Below are 18792 nucleotides of genomic sequence, written 5' to 3'. Positions count from 1 at the left end.
CGGGACCCCAACGGGCTTGGCACTGGCTTAAGTATGTGGGGCAGATGCCCCCATGGCACACAGCCTTGCCGCCTTCGCATAAGCTGCCATCTTGCTTGTAGACGTTCGAAGGGCAGCGTGGCGAAGTCCCGTCGCAGAATTCGGGGAGGTCGCATTCGTTTTGGACTGGACGGCACGTGTGTCCAGCACTGCGTAGCTACACAAGGGGGAATAGAAGAGGGAGGGGGGAGAAATTACCAACACAGGCAATCCTTGACTTACAACAGTTCATTTAGTGACCATCCGAACTTGCAACAGCACTGGAAAAAAAAAGCACTAGTTTTTTCACACTTACGACCGTTGAAAACCTCCCCACGATCGGACGCTCGGCAACTGGCATGTACTTATGACGGTTGCAGCCTAGTCCCAGGGTGACGCGATTCCCTTTTGCGAACTTCTGACAAGCCGAAGTTCCACGAGGGAAGCCGGATTCGTTTCGCAAATCGTGCGACCGACTTAACAACGGCAGGGATTCCCTGAACAACGGTGGCCGGGAAGGTCGCAAAATGGGGCAAAGCTCTCTTAATGCCTGTCTCGCTGAGCAACAGAAATTCGGGCCTCCGTTGCGCTCCTAAACTGAGGACTACCTGGGGAAGCAATTTCGTTTCTAGTTTTGGAAACCGCTTCTGGACTTCATGCTTGAGGTGAGAAAAAAAAAACCTTCCAAAACTTTAATTTGAGGTTTTGCTGATTAGATAGGTTTCTTGTTGTAGAAACGGCTAGTATATATTATTTTGCAAAAGTTAAAAAAAAATCAAAGCTGTACGTTAATTACCTTATTCTACTGTGCTAAAAAAAAGTCAGAACTCAACGCTTTCTTTTTCCTCCTTTCCTCTTCCCCCTATTTTCCTCTTTCTTTGAATGTTATACTTTGATAAACTATTAAAAAGTTTGGCCGCTCTATTTACTGGAGCTAGAATTGTGTTTGCACAACATTGGAAGAGCGGAGAGCTTCCTATTGAAGAGGTGGTGATAAGGAAAATATTAGGATGTGCAGAAATGAATAGATTAACGTTGGCAATTGAAGAGAAAGAGCAAACTGAATATTATCTAATATGGGATGGGAAATATTTTATCAATGGTTGGAGAATAAAAACGGAGTTTGGAAATGAAGGAGACCAAAAATAAGCAGGAAATATATTAAGAAAGAGTTATAAATAAGATGAAAATTGTTAGTATATGGATGAAGAGAGTAATGATATTTGATGTTAATACGGTATTATTATTGAAAGATGCTAAGAAGAAACTGGGGAGTTTTACGATATTTAAATGCGTAACGTACTGAACTTATTATAAAATTAATGTGAATGTGGAAGGTAAATGATAAATGAGGAAGGATGTAGCACAGAGTTACAGAGCTTCAATTGAGGATCGAAAACGGGAACAGAATCTGGGATTCTTCGGGACAGCGGGATTGGGGCACGAACAGAGTTCCTGGCGGAATCCTGGTTTGTATCAAAAAGGGGCTCAGGATGAAAGGAAAGGGTTTCCTCTGCATTTTGGGGAGGGGGCACCTTACCTTGCATTGGTGACAGCAAGATTGTCCGGTGGCACACTGGGCTCCTGGAATTAATTGGCAGGTGGTTGCATTGCAACACGGATCCGTACACTCCTGGAGAAGGAAGGAAGGAGAAAATGGAACGGGGAAATAATAATAATAATAATAATAATAATAATAATAATAATAATAATAATAATAATAATAATAATAATAATAATCCTCTTTTAACAATCCCCATAATTCCTTGCAGTGGTGGCAACTGAACGGAACTGAGTGTTTTACTGGCCGGATGCCCTGCCTGTTGCCAGTGCGGAGTTGTTGTTTTTTTCCCCAGCAGATATAGCTGGAAAGAACCGAGGTGGCGCAGTGGTTAGAGTGCTGTACTGCAGCTACTTCAGCTGACTGCTAGTTCAGCAGATCAGCGGATCAAATCTCGCCGGCTCAAGGTTGACTCAGCCTTCCGTCCTTCCGAGGTGGGTAAAATGAGGACCCAGATTGTTGGGGGGCAATAGGCTATTTAGTATACTGTCGATTGTTGTAAGCCGCCCAGAGTCCTCGGAGAGTGGGCGGCATAGAAATATGATTAATAAAATAAAATAAATTAATTAATTCTCATTGTGTCCAGAGAGAGAAACAGGGATGGGATTCAGCCGATTTAGATCGGTTCTGGCGAACCGGTAGCTCCGACGATCACCTGAGAGCGAACCGGTTCGCTCCGAACAATCAGGTGGGCCCGCCCAGTGGTGGGATTCAAATGATTTAACAACCGGTTCTCTGCCCTCATGATTTCTTCCAACAATTCAGTTCACCAAACGGCTCAGAAAGTTAACAACCGGTTCTCCCGAAGTGGTGCGAACTGGCTGAATCCCACTCGCCTCTGCGCTCTACTGATCTATATTTCCTCTGTTTGAAGCCCAGCTGATCGGCATGGCAGAGCGGATAACCATACCCTCAGTTGTTTTACTCACCGGGGCTGTAGTACAAGGTAAGTTTTAGAGCTGTTTTCAAACACACGGCGCGGGCGGGGAGCACATATGTGACGCATGCGCGGGTGAAGCAAACCGGTTAAATCCCACCACTGGAGAGAAATATCTGCCTCTACCTAGGATCGAACTCGCAGCCTCCTGATTGCGAGGCGAGAGCTCCACCCCTAGGCCACCGCACCACAAAGGGGAAAAAACAGTAATCATCATTTGATCAAATCGACGGCTTCGATTAAAGAAAAGAATGCAATTCGTGTTTATTTGGAAACCGTTTCTGGACTTTGTGCTCGAGGTGGGGGAAAAAAAACTGAAACTTTGCTAGGCCCGAAGCGAGAAAGAAAATTGTGGTCTTTCGGTATTTCGTACCAAAAAGAGGCCGCAATCGCACTGTTCTCCAGATTCTACCAGGCGGTTCCCGCAACGGGATTTCGCCAAGCGAGTTGCTTCGGGCTGGTCGAGGAGGCAGCCGACTTGGTTGCTCTGGAGGATTTCTTGAAAACGTCGTTGGCTGCAGGTGCTGAAACTCAATCCGGGCATAATCCTAGCGAAGGAAAGAAGAGAGTTTTTTTTTCAGGACAATCCTGACTTACAAGGTTGTGGGAAAGGAGGTGAGGGTGTCGATCTTAGCTTCGCTGTTCAGAATAACGGGCCAGCAGAGTCGGAAGGGACCTCGGAGGTCTTCTAGTCCAACCCCCTGCTGAGGCAGGAAACCCTATCCCATTTCAGACAAATGGCTGTTCAATCTCTTCTTGAAAACCTCCAGTTGTTGTGGCTCCGTTACCTGAGCCTGTGTCATCGGCAGGAGAGGACTCCGAGAGTGAAGGAGAGGAGTTGGCAAGGCCTCCCTCTCCAGGACCCTCCTCTCTGGCAATGCCTTCGGTGTCCGCCGAAGGGCAAGAGATAGGGCCGGGGCCAAGCACGTCCACGCAACCACAGATGGACAGTGATGAGGGTGATGAGTCTTGGCTGGATCCACGCCAGCGTCGCAGAGATAAGCGCGCGCAACAGAAGAAAAGGCGTGCCCGAGATTAGGCTGAGTCACTGGACCACACCCCACAGGATATAAAAGGGAGCGTGGTGGCCAGTCAAACCTTGTGACGAACAAAGCTGAAAGCTTCCACGCCATTCTGCATTGCCGGACTTTTGGCTATAGACTTTGCTGGATTATCTCTGGACTTGATTGACTCTGTAATTATTGAGCTGTTTCTTTTGATGTACCAGAAGCGGGGAGAAGTTATCTCTCCTCTTCGTAAGTAATAAACTCTTGGCAGGCAGCCACTAGGTTGCTGCCAAGTTCCGTTATCATAAGGAAAAGGATTTTGTCGGCTGGTTTGGTTTTTAACTCTTGGACGTCTGTTGGTGTGTGTGCGTGTGAGACGGGGACAGAATACCAGTGATGGAGCATTCACAACTTCTGGAGGCAAGTAGTTCCACTGGCTAATTGTTCTAACTGTTAAGAAATTTGTTCCAATATGTATGGAGTTGCCCCAAAGAAGAGGGAGTCAATCTATTCTCAAAGCACCTAAAGGCAGGACAACAAGCAACAGATAGAAACCAACCACGGAGAGAAGCCACCTAGAACTAAGAAGAAATTTATGGTAGAGGGTTTAGGGTTTCCTTCCTTCGCAGGGGGTTGGACCAGAAGGCCTCTAAGATCCCTTCCAGTTCTGTTATTCTATTAACCTGTTCTGCAAAGCATCTGAAGGCAGGACAGGAAACGATAAGATGGAAACTAATCAAGGAGAGAAACAACCAAGAGCTAAAGAGAGTACACACAATTAACCAGTGGAACTGCTTGCCACCAGAATCTGTGGGTGCTCCATCACTGGAGGCTTTTAAGAAGAGACGGGACAGCCACTTGTCTAAAAGTGGGCAGAAGGTTGGACTAGAAGACCTCCAAAGGTCCCTTCCGACTCTGTTATTATTCTGTTTTTTTCACTTCCAACGCTCCGGGAAGTTTCAAATCACTCCGAAAAAAACCCCAGCGAGAAAACAAAAGAAGACAAAACGGAAGCGTACGTCGGGAGCACGAAGACATTTGCGAAGACTCACCCTGTCGGCGCTTCCATGATGCACTTCCGGCTCTGGGGACGGATGGAAGTGTTGCAGCCGCAGCCGTCGCTGTCGTGGGCGAGACCGAGATTGTGGCCAAGTTGATGTGAAAGAGTGGAAGCCATGATTAAAGAGCTAACGGAATGGCCCTGGGATGGAAAACAAACCAGGATTCGGGAAAAGGGAATCGCGCACATCCAACCCTATAAAAACAACTAATTTCTAAAGGCCCCGGACTTATAACAATTCGTTTAACAACCATTTGAAGTTAACAACAGCACTAATAAGTGACTTACGACCGTTCCTCGCCCTTACGACCATCGTGGCATTCTCACGGCCACGGGGGTCATAATTCAGAAGCCGTTTAATGTAAGTTTAATTACATTTCGTGTAAGTAGATTTAAATGCCAGTGGTGATCACGCCATCCTTGGGATGCTCTAACTGTCATCGATTCGTGCCAGTCGCCAAGTTTCTAAAATTTTAATCACCTCAAAAATACACTTTTCCCAAAAGGTTTCCACAAATTTGGCCACTATTGTTAAATTGAGAATTACCTGTATTCTGAAAGATAAGATTCTCGGAGTTTTCTTTAACCAGATTTATTGAAAGGGAAACAAGCATTAAGTTAGAGCACCTAATTTATCTTCGGGAATCTTTGATCTTCTTGCTCACCAGCCGCGGTGACTCCGGGGTAAGCGGCCGAAGGGAGTATAAAAAAAAAAATTGGCCCCTTGCGATGTTTTTGCAAGCCCCTGTCCCTTTTTCCCGGGCTCCGAGAAGCCCCTTCAACTCACCATGCTGATCCCACCGGAATCTTTTGAGCAGATGGATCCTTGGGTCGACGCGCCAATCACGCCGGCGGGAAATGGAGGACCACTGTGGCCGAAAAGGAACCAGGGAGAATTTGCACGAATAAATGCAAATAAATAAATAAATAAACAAATGAAAGAAAGAAAAAAAGAAAGAAAGAGAAAGAAAGAAAGAAAGAAAGAAAGAAAGAAAGAAAGAAAGAAAGAAAGAAAGAAAGAAAGAGAAAGTAAATCAAGAGTTGTTTGGTTTTGCAGGAATTCTGCTAAAATGATTTTAAGCGGGTTGGAGATTTGAAGGACCCCGTAATAGTAATTCTTTCTCTCTTTCTCTCTCTCTCTTTCTCTTTTTCCCTCTCTTTCTCTTTCTCTCTCTCTCTCTCTCTTGCCCTCTCTCTGTGTCTTTCTCTTTCTATCTTTCTCTCTCTTTTTCTTTGTCTCTTCCTGTCTCTCTTTTTCTCTCTCTCTCCTCTCTCTCTCTCTTTCTCTTTCTCTTTCTGTCTCTTTCTCTCTCTCTCTCTCTTGTCCTCTCTGTGTGTCTTTCTCTTTCTATCTTTCTCTCTCTTTTTCTTTGTCTCTTTGTCTCTTCCTGTCTCTTGTTTTCTCTCTCTCCTCTCTTTCTCTTTCTCTCTTTCTCTTTTTCTCTCTCTCTTTCTCTTTGTCTCTCTCTCTCTTTCTCTCTTGCCCTCTCTGTCTGTCTTTCTCTTTCTATCTTTCTCTTTTTTTCTTTGTCTCTTTCTCTCTCTCTTTTTCTCTTCCTGTCTCTCTTTTTCTCTCTCTCTCCTCTCTGTCTTTCTCTTTCTCTTTCTCTCTTTCTCTTTCTGTCTCTCTCTCTCACTCTTTCTCTCTCTGCCTTTCTCTTTCTGTCTCTCTCTTTCTTTCTCTCTGTCCCTTCTCTCTTTCTCTTTTTGCACTTAGCTTATTAAAAATATATATATTTAAAAAAAACCCAAGTTGCTAGTCCTCTTGCTGACCCAAGATCCTGCATGCACCTGACGTCTTACACAATGAGCTGAACGTTGTCGTGGGGAACCTGGGGCAGCAAATCCTTCTCTCTCCACGCCAGGAACCGCCGGAGAATTTCTTTTGCGCTTCCGTTCGTCGACACCCGGTTGCCGTTATTCCAGACTTCGGCACCGACCAGAGCCACCCGCAGACCCAGCAGCCTGTAGAACTGGAAGGGGGAAAATAATAATAATAATAATAATAATAATAATAATAATAATAATAACAACAACAACAACAACAACAACAACAACAACAACAACAACAACAACAACAACAACAATATTTTGCACAGAGTAGATATCAAATGATGAATGGTTGAATGTTGAGAATAACCTGTATAATGTAGGCAACTCATTATACAGGTTATACGGGTTAATGTTAAGAGCCTTGATAGTACAGGGGTTTAGTGCACCCTGTTATTAACACCAGCTGTCTGCAATTAAAGTAAGTTCGAATCTCGCCAAGGCTCAAGGTTGACTCAGCCTTCCATCCTTTCTAAGGTAGGTAAATTGAGGGGGGCAATAAGCGGACTTTGTATAAATATACAAAAGTATGAAGGCTATTGCTTAACGCATTGTAAGCCGCCCTGAGTCTCCGGAGAAGGGCGGCATATAAATCAAATTTAAAAAAAATAAAAAAAAAAACTCCAGAGGTTACGATTCTGCTAAACTATTATTTCATTATTTTTTTTAAAACCCTCTTTAAACTGTTTTTAATCTCCTTTGTGGCATCCAGATTAGTCTCACAGGCCGGCCTTTCCCATTTGGGTGCTAAATCTAGAGGTATGTAAAATGGAATTCAAGGTTTCCTCTTTGCTTAGATAAATAACAGAGTCGGAAGGGACCTTGGAGGTCTTCTAGTCCAACCCCCTGCAAAGGAAGGAAGGAAGGAAGGAAGGAAGGAAGGAAGGAAGGAAGGAAGGAAGGAAGGAAGGAAGGAGAGCCTATATTATTTCTCACAAATGGCTGTCCAGTCTCTTCTTGAAAACCTCAAGTGATGGAGAAGAGGAGGGAGAAAGGAAAGAAAGAAGGAAGGAGGGAGGGAGGGAGGGAGGGAGGGTGGGAGGGAGGGAAGGAAGGAAGGAAGGAAGGAAGGAAGGAAGGAAGGAAGGAAGGAAGGAAGGCAGGCAGGCAGGCAGGCGGGAGGGAATAGGAAAGGAAGGAAGGAGAGAAAGGAGGAAGGAGGGAGGAAGGAAGGAAGGAAGGAAGGAAGGAAGAAATAGCAGAATAACAGAATTGGAATGGAGGGACGGAAGGAAGGAAGGAAGGAAGGAAGAAAAGGAAGGAAGGCAGAAGGGAATAGGGAGGGAGGGAAGGAAGGAGGAAGGAAGGAAGGAGGAAGGAAGGAAGGAGGGAGGGAGGAAGGAAGGAAGGAAAAATAGCAGAATAACAGAATTGGAAGGGAAGGAAGGAATGAAGGAGGGAATAGGGAGGGAAGGAAGGAAGGAAGGAGAGAAAGGAGGAAGGAGGAGGGAGGAAGGAAGAAATAGCAGAATAACAGAATTGGAATGGAGGGACGGACGGACGGACGGAAGGGAGGAAGGAAAGGAAGGAAGTCAGGAGGGAATAGGGAGGGAGGGAAGGAAAGGAGGAAGGAAGGAAGGAGGGAGGGAGGAAGGAAGGAAGAATAGCAGAATAACAAAATTGGAAGGGAGGGACGGAGGGAAGGAAGGAAGGAAGGAAGGAGGGAGGGAGGGAATAGGGAGGGAAGGAAGGAAGGAAGGAGAGAAAGAACAAAGGAAGGAGGGAGGGAGGAAGGAAGGAAGGAAGAATAGCAGAATAACAGAATTGGAATGGATGGATGGATGGATGGAAGGAAGGAAGAATAGTAGAATAACAGAATTGGAAGGGACCTTGTAGGTCATCTAGTCCAACCCCCTGCTCAAGCAGGAGACCCTATCCCATTTCTGACAAGTGGCTGTCCAATCCCTTCTTAAAAAACTCCAGGGATGGAGCACCCCCAACTTCTGGTGGCAAGGAGTTCCACGGGTTGATCGTTCTCACTGTTAGGAAATTTCTCCTTGTTTCTAGGTGAAACCTCTCCTTGAATGAAAACTCATCAAGGAGAGAGAAGCAACCTGGAATTAAAGAGAAACTTCCTAAACAGTGAGAACAATTAACCGGTGGAACTGCTTGCCACCAGAAGTGGTGGGTGCCCCCATCCCTGGAAGTTTTAAAGAAGAGACTGGACAGCCCCTTGTCAGAAATGCGATAGGCAGGGTTTCAGGCCAAGAAAAGAAAAAAAAAGGAATGTTGGAATCGCGGCTCACCCCATCCATGTGGCTGGCGATTTCCAAGATCCGAGTTCGAGTCCGGTTGAGGTTCGGATCCAGCTTGAACTGAAAGGCAAAAAGATTGGTGGCAGAAGTGGGATCAGCATGGGATCCAAAGGGAGTTTTCGGGGGTGGGGGGGCCTAACTAGATCTATGGGATTCTTGAGGCTTTGAGGGAATCAAAACTGGATCTGCGGTGAGAAAGTGGGGCGAGCAGAGGGGGGGAAACGAAAGGAGGGCTTACTCACTGAGATCTAGCCACATGAGAGTTCAAATGACACTAACTAATCCCTTCCATTCAGGAAATCCTGCAATTTTTTTTTTTCCCCCTTGCAGAAATGTCTTGATCAGCCTGCAAAATATATAATTGGGTCTGGGGGCAAATTGGGAAGGGGGAAAGACAGTCCTCACCTCGGCGTGGTCGGCCACTATCACCAGCTCCACATAACCACGCTCGGCCTCTGCTTCTCGCTTCACCTGGGAGGAAAAAGGGAGGAGTCAGGACAGAGGAGGCCGAAGTGCTGGGTTCGAGACCAGATCGGGCACATTGGATAAAAAAAATCCAACAAATATATATATAAATATATCAATATATATATATATTGATATATATAAATATATCAAAAAAATGACCCCCTTTTCTTACTTTTAAGGCTAAATGCAAGCAGTCCTCTACTTACGACTGTTTGTTTAGTGATGCCGTTCGAAGTTACGACAGCATTGAAAAAAGGGACTTTTTAACCATTTTTCACACTTACGACCGACCGTTGCAACATCCTGACGATCACGTGATTCAAAATTCGGACACTCGGCGGCTGACTCATATCTATGACCGTGATAGTGCCCGGGGGGGTGGGCAGGGAAGATGTCACGTGATCCCTTTTTGCGACCTTCTGATGAGCCAAGACAACGGGGAGCCAGATTCATTTAACGACCATGTAGCTCGCTTAACGACTGCAGCGATTCAGTGGCAAGGAAAGTCGTAAAATGGAGCCAAACGCCCCGAACCACAAGTCTCACTTAGCCACAGAAATTGGGGGCTCCATGGAGGGGTCGTAAGTCGAGGATTACTTGTATTGGGGGGGTCACCAAAATGGGAGGGAGAGAATGAAAATCTTTCCGGCTTTTATTTTAACAGCGGCTAGAATTGTATTTGGAAAAAATTGGAAAGGAGAGAAGATATAAATTGGGTGTTTTAATCTGTGTTTTGGCCAAAATATTTAATAATTTTAAGGGATTTTTAATATTTGTGTTATCTGTATTTTATCTTGGCTGTTCACCGCCCTGAGTCCTTTGGGAGTAGGGCGGTATAGAAATTTGATAAATAAAATAAATAAAATAAGATAATTCCTGATGAAGAAATTATTAAGAAAACGTTGGACTGTGCTGAAATGAGTAGATTGACATTTGAAATAAGAGAAGAGGAAGATAAACAATATTATTTGATACGGGAGCTATTTTATCGATGGATAGATAATAAATGGAGATGAAATATTATATCTGAAATGAAATTTGGATAAAATGCGTAAACGCTTGTTTTTTGTTAGAGGAAAGAACATGTGTCCTACATTGAGATTTTGAAAATTTGGAGAGCACTGAATGATTTTTAACCGATTGAAACACTGTCTGGAATTGTTTGGAAGGATGATGTTTTTATGTTGTTTTTGTTTCAAAAAATAAAAAAACTTTTTGCAAAAAAAAAAAAAAAGAAAGAAGAAAGAAAATCTTTCCGGCTTTTCGGGTGAAATCAGGCAGCATTTAAACCATTTTTTCTGGGGTTTTTCCCCCCCAAACGGCTTTAGAAAAAAATTGAGGAGGGAAAAAATTGAGGAAAAAAATGTTTTTCTCTCCCAATTTTTCCGGGTTTTTTATTTTTTATTTTTTTGTAGGCCTTCCCGCCTCTATTTTGGAGTTTAAATTTTAAAATTTAATCCACCCTACCCGTTGCAACGGTGCCTGTTTTGACTCCAGATGTGGGTGAAATCGTTGGTTCTGTGTGCAAATCCCGGTTGCCGGCTTCAGTCTGTAGGCCCTCGTCTTCCCGTCTGGGGTAGATTCCAAGGTGTAGCTTTTAAACCGGGAGACGGTAAGGAGACCACTAAGTGATCAAAAAAAAGAGAGAGAGAGAGAGAGAGAAAGAGAGAGAGAGAGAGAGAGAGAGGAAGGTTGGGTTTAAAAGTGCAATATTTTGGATTTCTTTGGCATTCAGGGTGGTGAATTCGCTCCAGTTTTTCAGGAATGGGTCAGAGTGGGCAATTTAGGCATGCTTTTTTCATCAAATTTGGGGCTCGGGTTAACCGTTTTCCTCTTCTGTCCTTCCCGCGTTTCCTTTCGAGCCTGCCGGAATGGAAAGACGAGAATTGGGAATAATTTTGCTTGGTATGATGATTATTTTTTAAAAAAAGTCTTCTAAATAAATCAATAAACGCTGTCCGATCGCAGCTGGCCGAGCTGAGATGTCTCTGCAAAGCGTTTTATTTTGGATGGCTTAAGGTTAGCGCTGCAGGATACGGCCACTGGTTGGGGATCATGGGATTCGGAGTAGGGTTGTCCGGAGTAGGGTCGTCCTCAGGAGTCCTGGAAGATCAGCAAAAGGTGGGACCACCCACGCCTCAGGAAAGCAAAGGAGAAAGCGAAAGTGAAAGCAACGCGAGGGAGAAGGGAAGGAGAGCATGAAAGCGGAAACGAACGGGGAGAGGAAAGTGAAAGTGAAAGTGAAGGGAGAGGAGGTAAAGGGATGAAATGAAAGTGAAATTGAACCGCCATGCTTCAGGAAAGCAAAGGAGAAAGTGAAAGTGAAAGCAACGGGAGCGGGAAGGGAAAGTGAAAGTGGACCACCGTGCCTCAGGAAAGCAAAGGAGAAAGCGAAAGTGAAAGCAACGGGAGGGGGAAGGGAAGGATAGGATGAAAGTGGAAACGAACATGGAGGAGAGGAAAGTGAAAGTGAAAGTGAAGGGAGAGGAAGTAAAGGGATAAAATGAAAGTGAAATTGAACCGCCATGCTTCAGGAAAGCAAAGGAGAAAGCGAAAGTGAAAGCAACGGGAGGGGGAAGGGAAGGATAGGATGAAAGCGGAAATGAACATGGAGGAGAGGGAGGAGAAAGTGAAAGTGAAGGGAGAGGAGGTAAAGGGATGAAATGAAAGTGAAAATGGATCACCATGCTTCAGGAAAGCAAAGGAGAAAGTGAAAGTGAAAGCAACGGGAGGGGGAAGGGAAAGTGAAAATGGACCACCATGCCTCAGGAAAGCAAAGGAGAAAGCGAAAGTGAATGCAACGGGAGGGGGAAGGGAAGGATAGGATAGGATGAAAGTGGAAATGAACATGGAGGAGAGGGAGGAGAAAGTGAAAGCGAAAGTGAAGGGAGAGGAAGTAAAGGGAAGGATAAAATGAGAGTGAAAACGAACCTGGAGGAGAAAATGAAAGTGAAAGCAAAGAGAGGGCAAGTAAAGGGAACAATAAATGAAACTGAAAACAAACATGGAGGAGGAGAAAGTGAATGTGAAAGTGAAGGGAGGGGAAGTAAAGGGAAGGGTAAAATGGAAGTGAAAACGAACATGGAGGAGAGGGAGGAGAAAGTGAAAGTGAAAGTGAAAGTGAAGAGAGGGAAAGTAAAGGGAAGGATAAAATGAAAGTGAAAATGAACATGGAGAGAAGGAGAAAGTGAAAGGGAAGGGAGGGGAGGGGAAGTAAAGGGAAGGATAAAACGAAAGTGAAAATGAACGTGGTGGAGAAGAAAGAGAAAGCGAAAGTGAAAGGGAAGGGAAGGGAAGTAAAGGGAAGGATGAAAGGAAAGTGAAAATGAGCAAGGAGGAAGGAGAGAGTGGAAGTGGAAGGAATGGAGAGCGCGATGCTGCCCCGATTTTACCCGTCCTTACCTTAAACCCGAACAAACACAGACACTGGCCCAAGAGTCGGGGTACCCTTGAATGCTCCCCCGATAACAGCAGTTGCCCTAAAAAAAAAAACGAAAAAGAACCAAACAGAACAAAGACCTTAAATCTTAATTCAGCCGAAAGAAAGCATAAAATTCCTCTTTTACAAATTAGAACATCAAAACAAACCACAGTTTAATTGATGGAATCCAGAGGCTTGTTCAGGGCAGGATGAGAGGATAAGCCAAGGTTTAATTCCCAGGTCTGCTGGATGCTACCCCTCCCGTCAGAATAAGGAGCTTTGGGGGGGGGGGGGTTTCAACTGTGACCCCCCCCCCCGCACATCTTCAAAGGGGTACCCAATTTTTGAGGCATCTCAATGGGGCATTTTATGTTAAGACATCTGCTGTAAATGAATTCAACAAACACTCCATATTTTGGCTATTAAGACAACTCCGTGGAGCCTCCAGCTCCAGGAGCAGTCTACCTCTGGACCGCATTCCACTGAATGCTGGCGTCTAGCATAGAAAACCGAGAAAATTAAACGTGGAGTCTTACCTCCGGACCGGCTGGATGCACCGTTCTTGTCCCGTTTGGGAGGTAGTACGTTAACCCTGAGCTGCCCATCATCAGTTCCCTGCGAAGGAAAAACAAGCCAACATCGACCGGAAATGACCGTTAATGGCAAGCCTTGCTATGTCGGGTCTTAGCTCAGCTGGGGCCCTCCAGATCTGTTCCTATTTCCGTGGCGTGGTGGCTAAGAGGCTGAGCTTGTCGATCAGAAAGGTTGGCAGTTCGGCGGTTCAAATCCCTAGTGAGCAGTGGGGGTTAGACTAAATGACCTCCAAGGTCCCTTCCAACTCTGCTACTGCTACCTCGCGGCAGAGAAAGGTGGTTTTTTTTAAAAAAAAAAAAATACCGCTTTGATCTTCTTCAAACTCCTTCTTCCAGGGTGGTTTAAGACAGACTGCTCCTGCCTATGGAAGCTCTATATATTTTAATTTGATTTATATGCCGCCCTTCTCCGGAGACTCAGGGCGGCTTACAATGCGTTAAGCAATAGCCTTCATCCTTTTGTATATTTTTATACAAAGTCAGCTTATTGCCCCCACAAACCGGGTCCTCATTTTACCTACCTTAGAAAGGATGGAAGGCTGAGTCAACCTTGAGCCTGGGGAGATTCGAACTCGCAGTAATTGCAGACAGCTGGTGTTAATCACAATGCTTTTTGTCTGCTGAGCCACCAGGCCCTATTTGCATACAGAACCCCAGAATCAGAGGGTCCCTTGAGGTCATCCAGCCCAACCCCCTAGCTCAGGGCAGGCCTCCCCATTCAAGGACTTCAAGGAATAACTTCAATTCAGCTTATGATTTTAACCATTTTTTTCTGGTTTCGTTTTAGGCTGACGTCTCGATTTTGGGGGGGGCATCCAACTGGGAGACACACACCCCCTCAGACTCTGGGACCCCCCCACCTTCCCCCGACTCACCGATTCTGTGCCAAATCCAGAAGCAGACCCTCCCCTTCCACCTCGAAAGCAAGCTGGAGCCGAGCGGGGAAGCTGTGGGGACCCTAAAAAAAGAACAGAATTGGAGGGAAAAATAAAAATAAGACCCCAATTTTGGAGCAGGGCGCTTGGGAGTATTTATTTATTTATATATTTATTTATTTATTTATTTATTTATTTATTTATTTATTTATTTAATTTGTATACCGCCCTTCTCCCAGAGGGGACTCAGGGCGGTGAGCAGCCAAAATTAAAAAAAAATATACAAATTACAAAAGTTAAGATAATTAAAAAGTCCATGCATGCCCCCTCCCTCTACCCGGCTGGGGGAAGCCGCCCTTCGTCAGTTTGGGGTAGGGTGGGGGTCTCCGCCAGCATCTGCAGAAGGTGTCTGCCGCATTCCCTTCCCTGCCCCACCCAAGGTTTTCCTGCCCTATAGTAATAGACGGAAATGTTCCGGAGACTCCCGACATCCGTGGCATGGGGTGGGGTGGGGGCACACCGTGGCTGTGGTGGTGGGGGGGTGAGGGGTGTGTGAGAGAGGAGATGAGCTCATCCAACCGGTCAAACCGGCAGTTGTCGAAACAGGCTCGTCATTTACGCCTTGCCTTGTCTGCCAAAGCACCCAAAAATTGTTTGGGGGAAAGTGCCTTTACCAACGATGCTGCCTGCCACTCAACCGTCCGAGCGGCCTGCACGATTCTCGGGATGACAAGCCACGAACAAACGGAGTCGTGATTCCAGGGTTCATGGCTGGAAGCATCTGCAAAGATGAAAAAAAATGTTGGTTTTAAGGAGTGTGGGTATTTTTAAATTCTTTTAAAGGGTTGGGGGTCTTCTCCTGTGGCCCAGAAGTGGGATTTCCACATGGGCGGGTGGGTGGGGGGGTCTCTCAATGTGGGGTGAGGTATAAATCTGTGCCCCCCCCCCAAAAAAAGAAATACGTTCTTGCAAATCCCTTCCTGCAATAATTTTGATTTTCACGAGATCTAGGGCAAGTTTTCTCGGGCTTAGCAATTTCAAGAGGGATGGACTTCGACTCCCAGAATTCCCCAGCCAGCTTGGTTTAAGATAGATGGATTTCAACTCCCAGAATTCCTCAACCAACATGATTTGAGATACGGACTTCAACTCCCAGAATTCCTCAACCAACATGATTTAAGATAGATGGACTTCAATTCCCAGAATTCCTCAACCAACATGATTTGAGATAGATGGACTTCAATTCCCAGAATTCCTCAGCCCGCTTGGTTTAAGATAGATGAACTGCAACTCCCAGAATTCCTCAACCAACATGATTTGAGATAGATGGACTTCAATTCCCAGAATTCCTCAACGAACATGATTTGAGATAGATGGACTTCAACTCCCAGAATTCCTCAACCGACATGATTTAAGATAGATGAACTTCAACTCCCAGAATTCCTCAACCAACATGATTTGAGATAGATGGACTTCAATTCCCAGAATTCCTCAGCCCGCTTGGTTTAAGATAGATGAACTGCAACTCCCAGAATTCCTCAACCGACATAATTTAAGATAGATGGACTTCAATTCCCAGAATTCCTCAACGAACATGATTTGAGATAGATGAACTGCAACTCCCAGAATTCCTCAACCAACATGATTTGAGATAGATGGACTTCAACTCCCAGAATTCCTCAACCAACATGATTTGAGATAAATGGACTTCAACTCCCAGAATTCCTCAGCCGGCTTGGTTTAAGATAGATGGACTTCAGCTCCCAGAATTCCTCAACCGACATGATTTAAGATAGATGGACTTCAACTCCCAGAATTCCTCAACCAACATAATTTAAGATAGATGGACTTCAACTCCCAGAATTCCTCAACCAACATAATTTAAGATAGATGGACTTCAACTCCCAGAATTCCTCAACCGACATGATTTAAGATAGATGAACTTCAACTCCCAGAATTCCTCAACCGACATGATTTAAGATAGATGGACTTCAACTCCCAGAATTCCTCAACCAACATAATTTAAGATAGATGGACTTCAACTCCCAGAATTCCTCAACCAACATGATTTAAGATAGATGGACTTCAACTCCCAGAATCCCCCAGCCAGCATGTTTTTCATCAAATACCACTGTTGGAGGCATATTATATTTCATGCATCTCACTTGGGGAGCCAATCTATTTCCAGCACCCATTTATTTGCTCTGGAAGCCACCAAAACTTTGCCTGTAGGGTGCTAGTCCTCATGAAAATCCATTCCCCCCCCCATATATCAATAGTTTTCACACATCTTAAAGTTGCTAAGATTGAGAAACACTGATTTAGGTGCTAGGATTCAACTCCTGAGATTTTCACCAAATCTTGAGGCCCTTTAGCCCAGAGCAGGTTTTTTTAAATCACCAAAGGAGCCCTTTCTTTTGACGATGGGAGTTGTAGTCCGACATGGATGGATGATACCGGAATTTGGGTTTGAATATTTCTATTATCTACCCCAATTTTCCCCCAGCTTCACACCTCCCTTTGGTTCCAGCCTGCACAACTGGTGGGTCTGATGGGAGATGTAGTCCACGTTGAAGAAAGGCCCCTAAACTACTCTCGTTTCTGACAGGGATGGGAGTAGCTCCACTACTCCGCGGAGATGCCCAGCGCTCTCTGCACATGCTCAGAGGCATGGGAACATCACCTGCCTGCTGGTTAAACCTGGAGAGAAAACAGTACCGGAGCCTCTGGAGCTTCAGACTTGGGGGGGAAGGCACTGCCCACGGACCCCGACGCCCCCAGACCCTATTCCGTGCTTTCAAGTGAACCGTATGGGGTGGGAAGCTTTGCCCCCGACGCCCCCACCCCATTCCGTGCCTCCGAGCGAGCTGTCACGGGAGAAGGAGACTCTGCCCACGACCCCGAAGCCCCCAGATCCTATTCCGTGCCTCTAAGTGAACTGTCACAGTAGGAAGGCTCTGCCCACGACCCAGATGCCCCCCGACCCAATTCCATGCCTCCCAGCGAGCTGTCACGGGAGAAGGAGACTCTGCCCACGACCCCGAAGCCCCCAGACCCTCTTCCGTGCCTCTAAGTGAACTGTCACGGTGGGAAGGCTCTGCCCACGACCCAGATGCCCCCAGACCCAATTCTGTGCCTCTGAGCGAGCTGTCACAGGGGAAGGAGACTCTGCCCATGACCCCGAAGCCCCCAGACCCTCTTCCGTGCCTCTAAGTGAACTGTCACAGTGGGAAGGCTCTGCCCACGACTCCGAAGCCCCCAGACCCAATTCCATGCCTCTGAGCGAGCTGTCATGGTGAGAAGGCTCTGCCCACGACCCGGAAGCCCCCAGACCCTATTCCGTGCTTCCAAGTGAACCGTATGGGGTGGGAAGCTTTGTCCCCGACGCCCCCACCCCATTCCGTGCCTCCGAGCGAGCTGTCACGGGGGAAAGAGACTCTGCCCATGACTCCGAAGCCCCCAGACCCAATTCCATGACTCCCGAGCGAGCTGTCACGGTGAGAAGGCTCTGCCCACGACCCGGAAGCCCCCAGACCCTATTCCGTGCCTCTTAAGTGAACCGTCACGGTGGGAAGGCTCTGCCCACGACCCTGACGCCCCCCCCCCCACCCCGACCCAATTCTATGACTCCGAGCGAGCTGCACGGGGGAGGGAGGCTTTGCCAACGACCCCCGACCCAATTCCGTGCCTCCGATCGCGCCTTCGCCCCTTCCAGCACTCTACCCGGCCAGGCTGTTGCGCAGGCTGCTCCTTTCCTCTCTTGCCCCCCACCTCCCCAATCTGCAGTCGGGTGCCCCCCCCATTCCCCAGCGCCCCCTCGGGGGTCTCCCTCCCTTCGCCCAGCGTCTCACCTGCCAGGCATCCCCAGGACGCCCAGAGTACCAGCAGCACCAGCAGCTCCATGCTCGGACAGCGCGTTGGGGACCCCGGAGAAGAGCCCCGGGGGTCTTTCTCTCGGTCTGAACCGGGAAAGTGGCGCTCCGTATCGGGCTGCGGCTCAGTCGGTATCCGGAGCCGCAGCAGCAGCAGCAAGGAGCGCAGGAGGCGGCTCTTGAGCCTTTGCAACCCGCCGCCTCTTCCTCCTCTTCCTCCTCCTCCTGCTGCCGCCTCCGCCTCGCATTGCAACGGCGCTGCAGCTGCAGGGCCCGCCCGAAAACGGGAACTTCCTGCCGGCCGCCCTTCCCCGGTCTCCGCCCGGCTCTGGCTCAAGTCGGCTCCCCGAGCTGCCCCTTCCCCTCCGCCCGGCAAAGAGCCAGCAGCTGCCTCGGCACGCGCGCTTGCAGCAGCTGGAAACTCTGTGTGTGTGTGTGTGTGTGTGTAAGGGGTGGGAGGGGAAGGGGTTTGCCCTTGCCCTCCCCCCCCGCAGGCGGGAGGGGTCGACCAGGGAGGGGAGGGGGTCCTGGACCAGAAAAGAGAGGAAGGGGAGGGAAGGTTTTGCGCTGATCCTGCGCTGCGTCCTTGGCGTGGGAAGGCTGGATTTTTTTGGGGGGGGGGAGGGAATTGGGGAGGGGGGAGATTGGGGAGGGGAGGGGGATCCTGGCAAAAGTGGGAGGGATGGTCAAGGGGGGCCCGTGGATTTTAGAAAAGGCAGAGCCTGACTTCCTCTTTTTTCTTTCTTTCTTTCCTTCTTTATTCTTCCCTCTTCTCTATTCCTTCCTTCTTTCCTTCCCTTTCTCCCTTCCATTCTTCCATGTCTTTTGTCTTCCTTCCTCCTTTCCTTGGTTCCTTGCTTCCTTCCTTCCCACTCTCCCTCCCTATTCCTTCCTT

At 47.1% G+C, this 18792-nt stretch overlaps 1 protein-coding gene across 1 annotated transcript in view; it reads right to left on the bottom strand.

Moving 5' to 3' along the window:
- Positions 1–17928, bottom strand: part of ADAM15 (ADAM metallopeptidase domain 15) — a 31733-nt gene extending 13805 nt beyond the window's left edge. The window contains exons 1-14 of the mRNA XM_070951483.1: positions 17877–17928; positions 14700–14806; positions 14026–14108; positions 13094–13172; positions 12539–12615; positions 10604–10760; positions 9074–9139; positions 8660–8728; positions 6387–6556; positions 5371–5452; positions 4576–4724; positions 2890–3064; positions 1559–1651; positions 1–196 (exon numbers count right to left, since the gene is read on the bottom strand). Coding sequence (XP_070807584.1) covers positions 1–196; positions 1559–1651; positions 2890–3064; positions 4576–4724; positions 5371–5452; positions 6387–6556; positions 8660–8728; positions 9074–9139; positions 10604–10760; positions 12539–12615; positions 13094–13172; positions 14026–14108; positions 14700–14806; positions 17877–17928 — 1555 coding nt within the window. The remainder of the gene's footprint in view (positions 197–1558; positions 1652–2889; positions 3065–4575; positions 4725–5370; positions 5453–6386; positions 6557–8659; positions 8729–9073; positions 9140–10603; positions 10761–12538; positions 12616–13093; positions 13173–14025; positions 14109–14699; positions 14807–17876) is intronic.
- Between the last annotated feature and the right edge of the window lie 864 nt (positions 17929–18792).

This window comes from Pituophis catenifer, unplaced genomic scaffold (genome assembly GCF_029215685.1).
Source record: "Pituophis catenifer annectens isolate HBS135680 unplaced genomic scaffold, rPitCat1.0.hap2 SCAF_10, whole genome shotgun sequence".
Taxonomy (NCBI): Eukaryota; Metazoa; Chordata; class Lepidosauria; order Squamata; family Colubridae; genus Pituophis; species Pituophis catenifer.
This window is presented reverse-complemented; position numbering and strand designations above follow the sequence as displayed.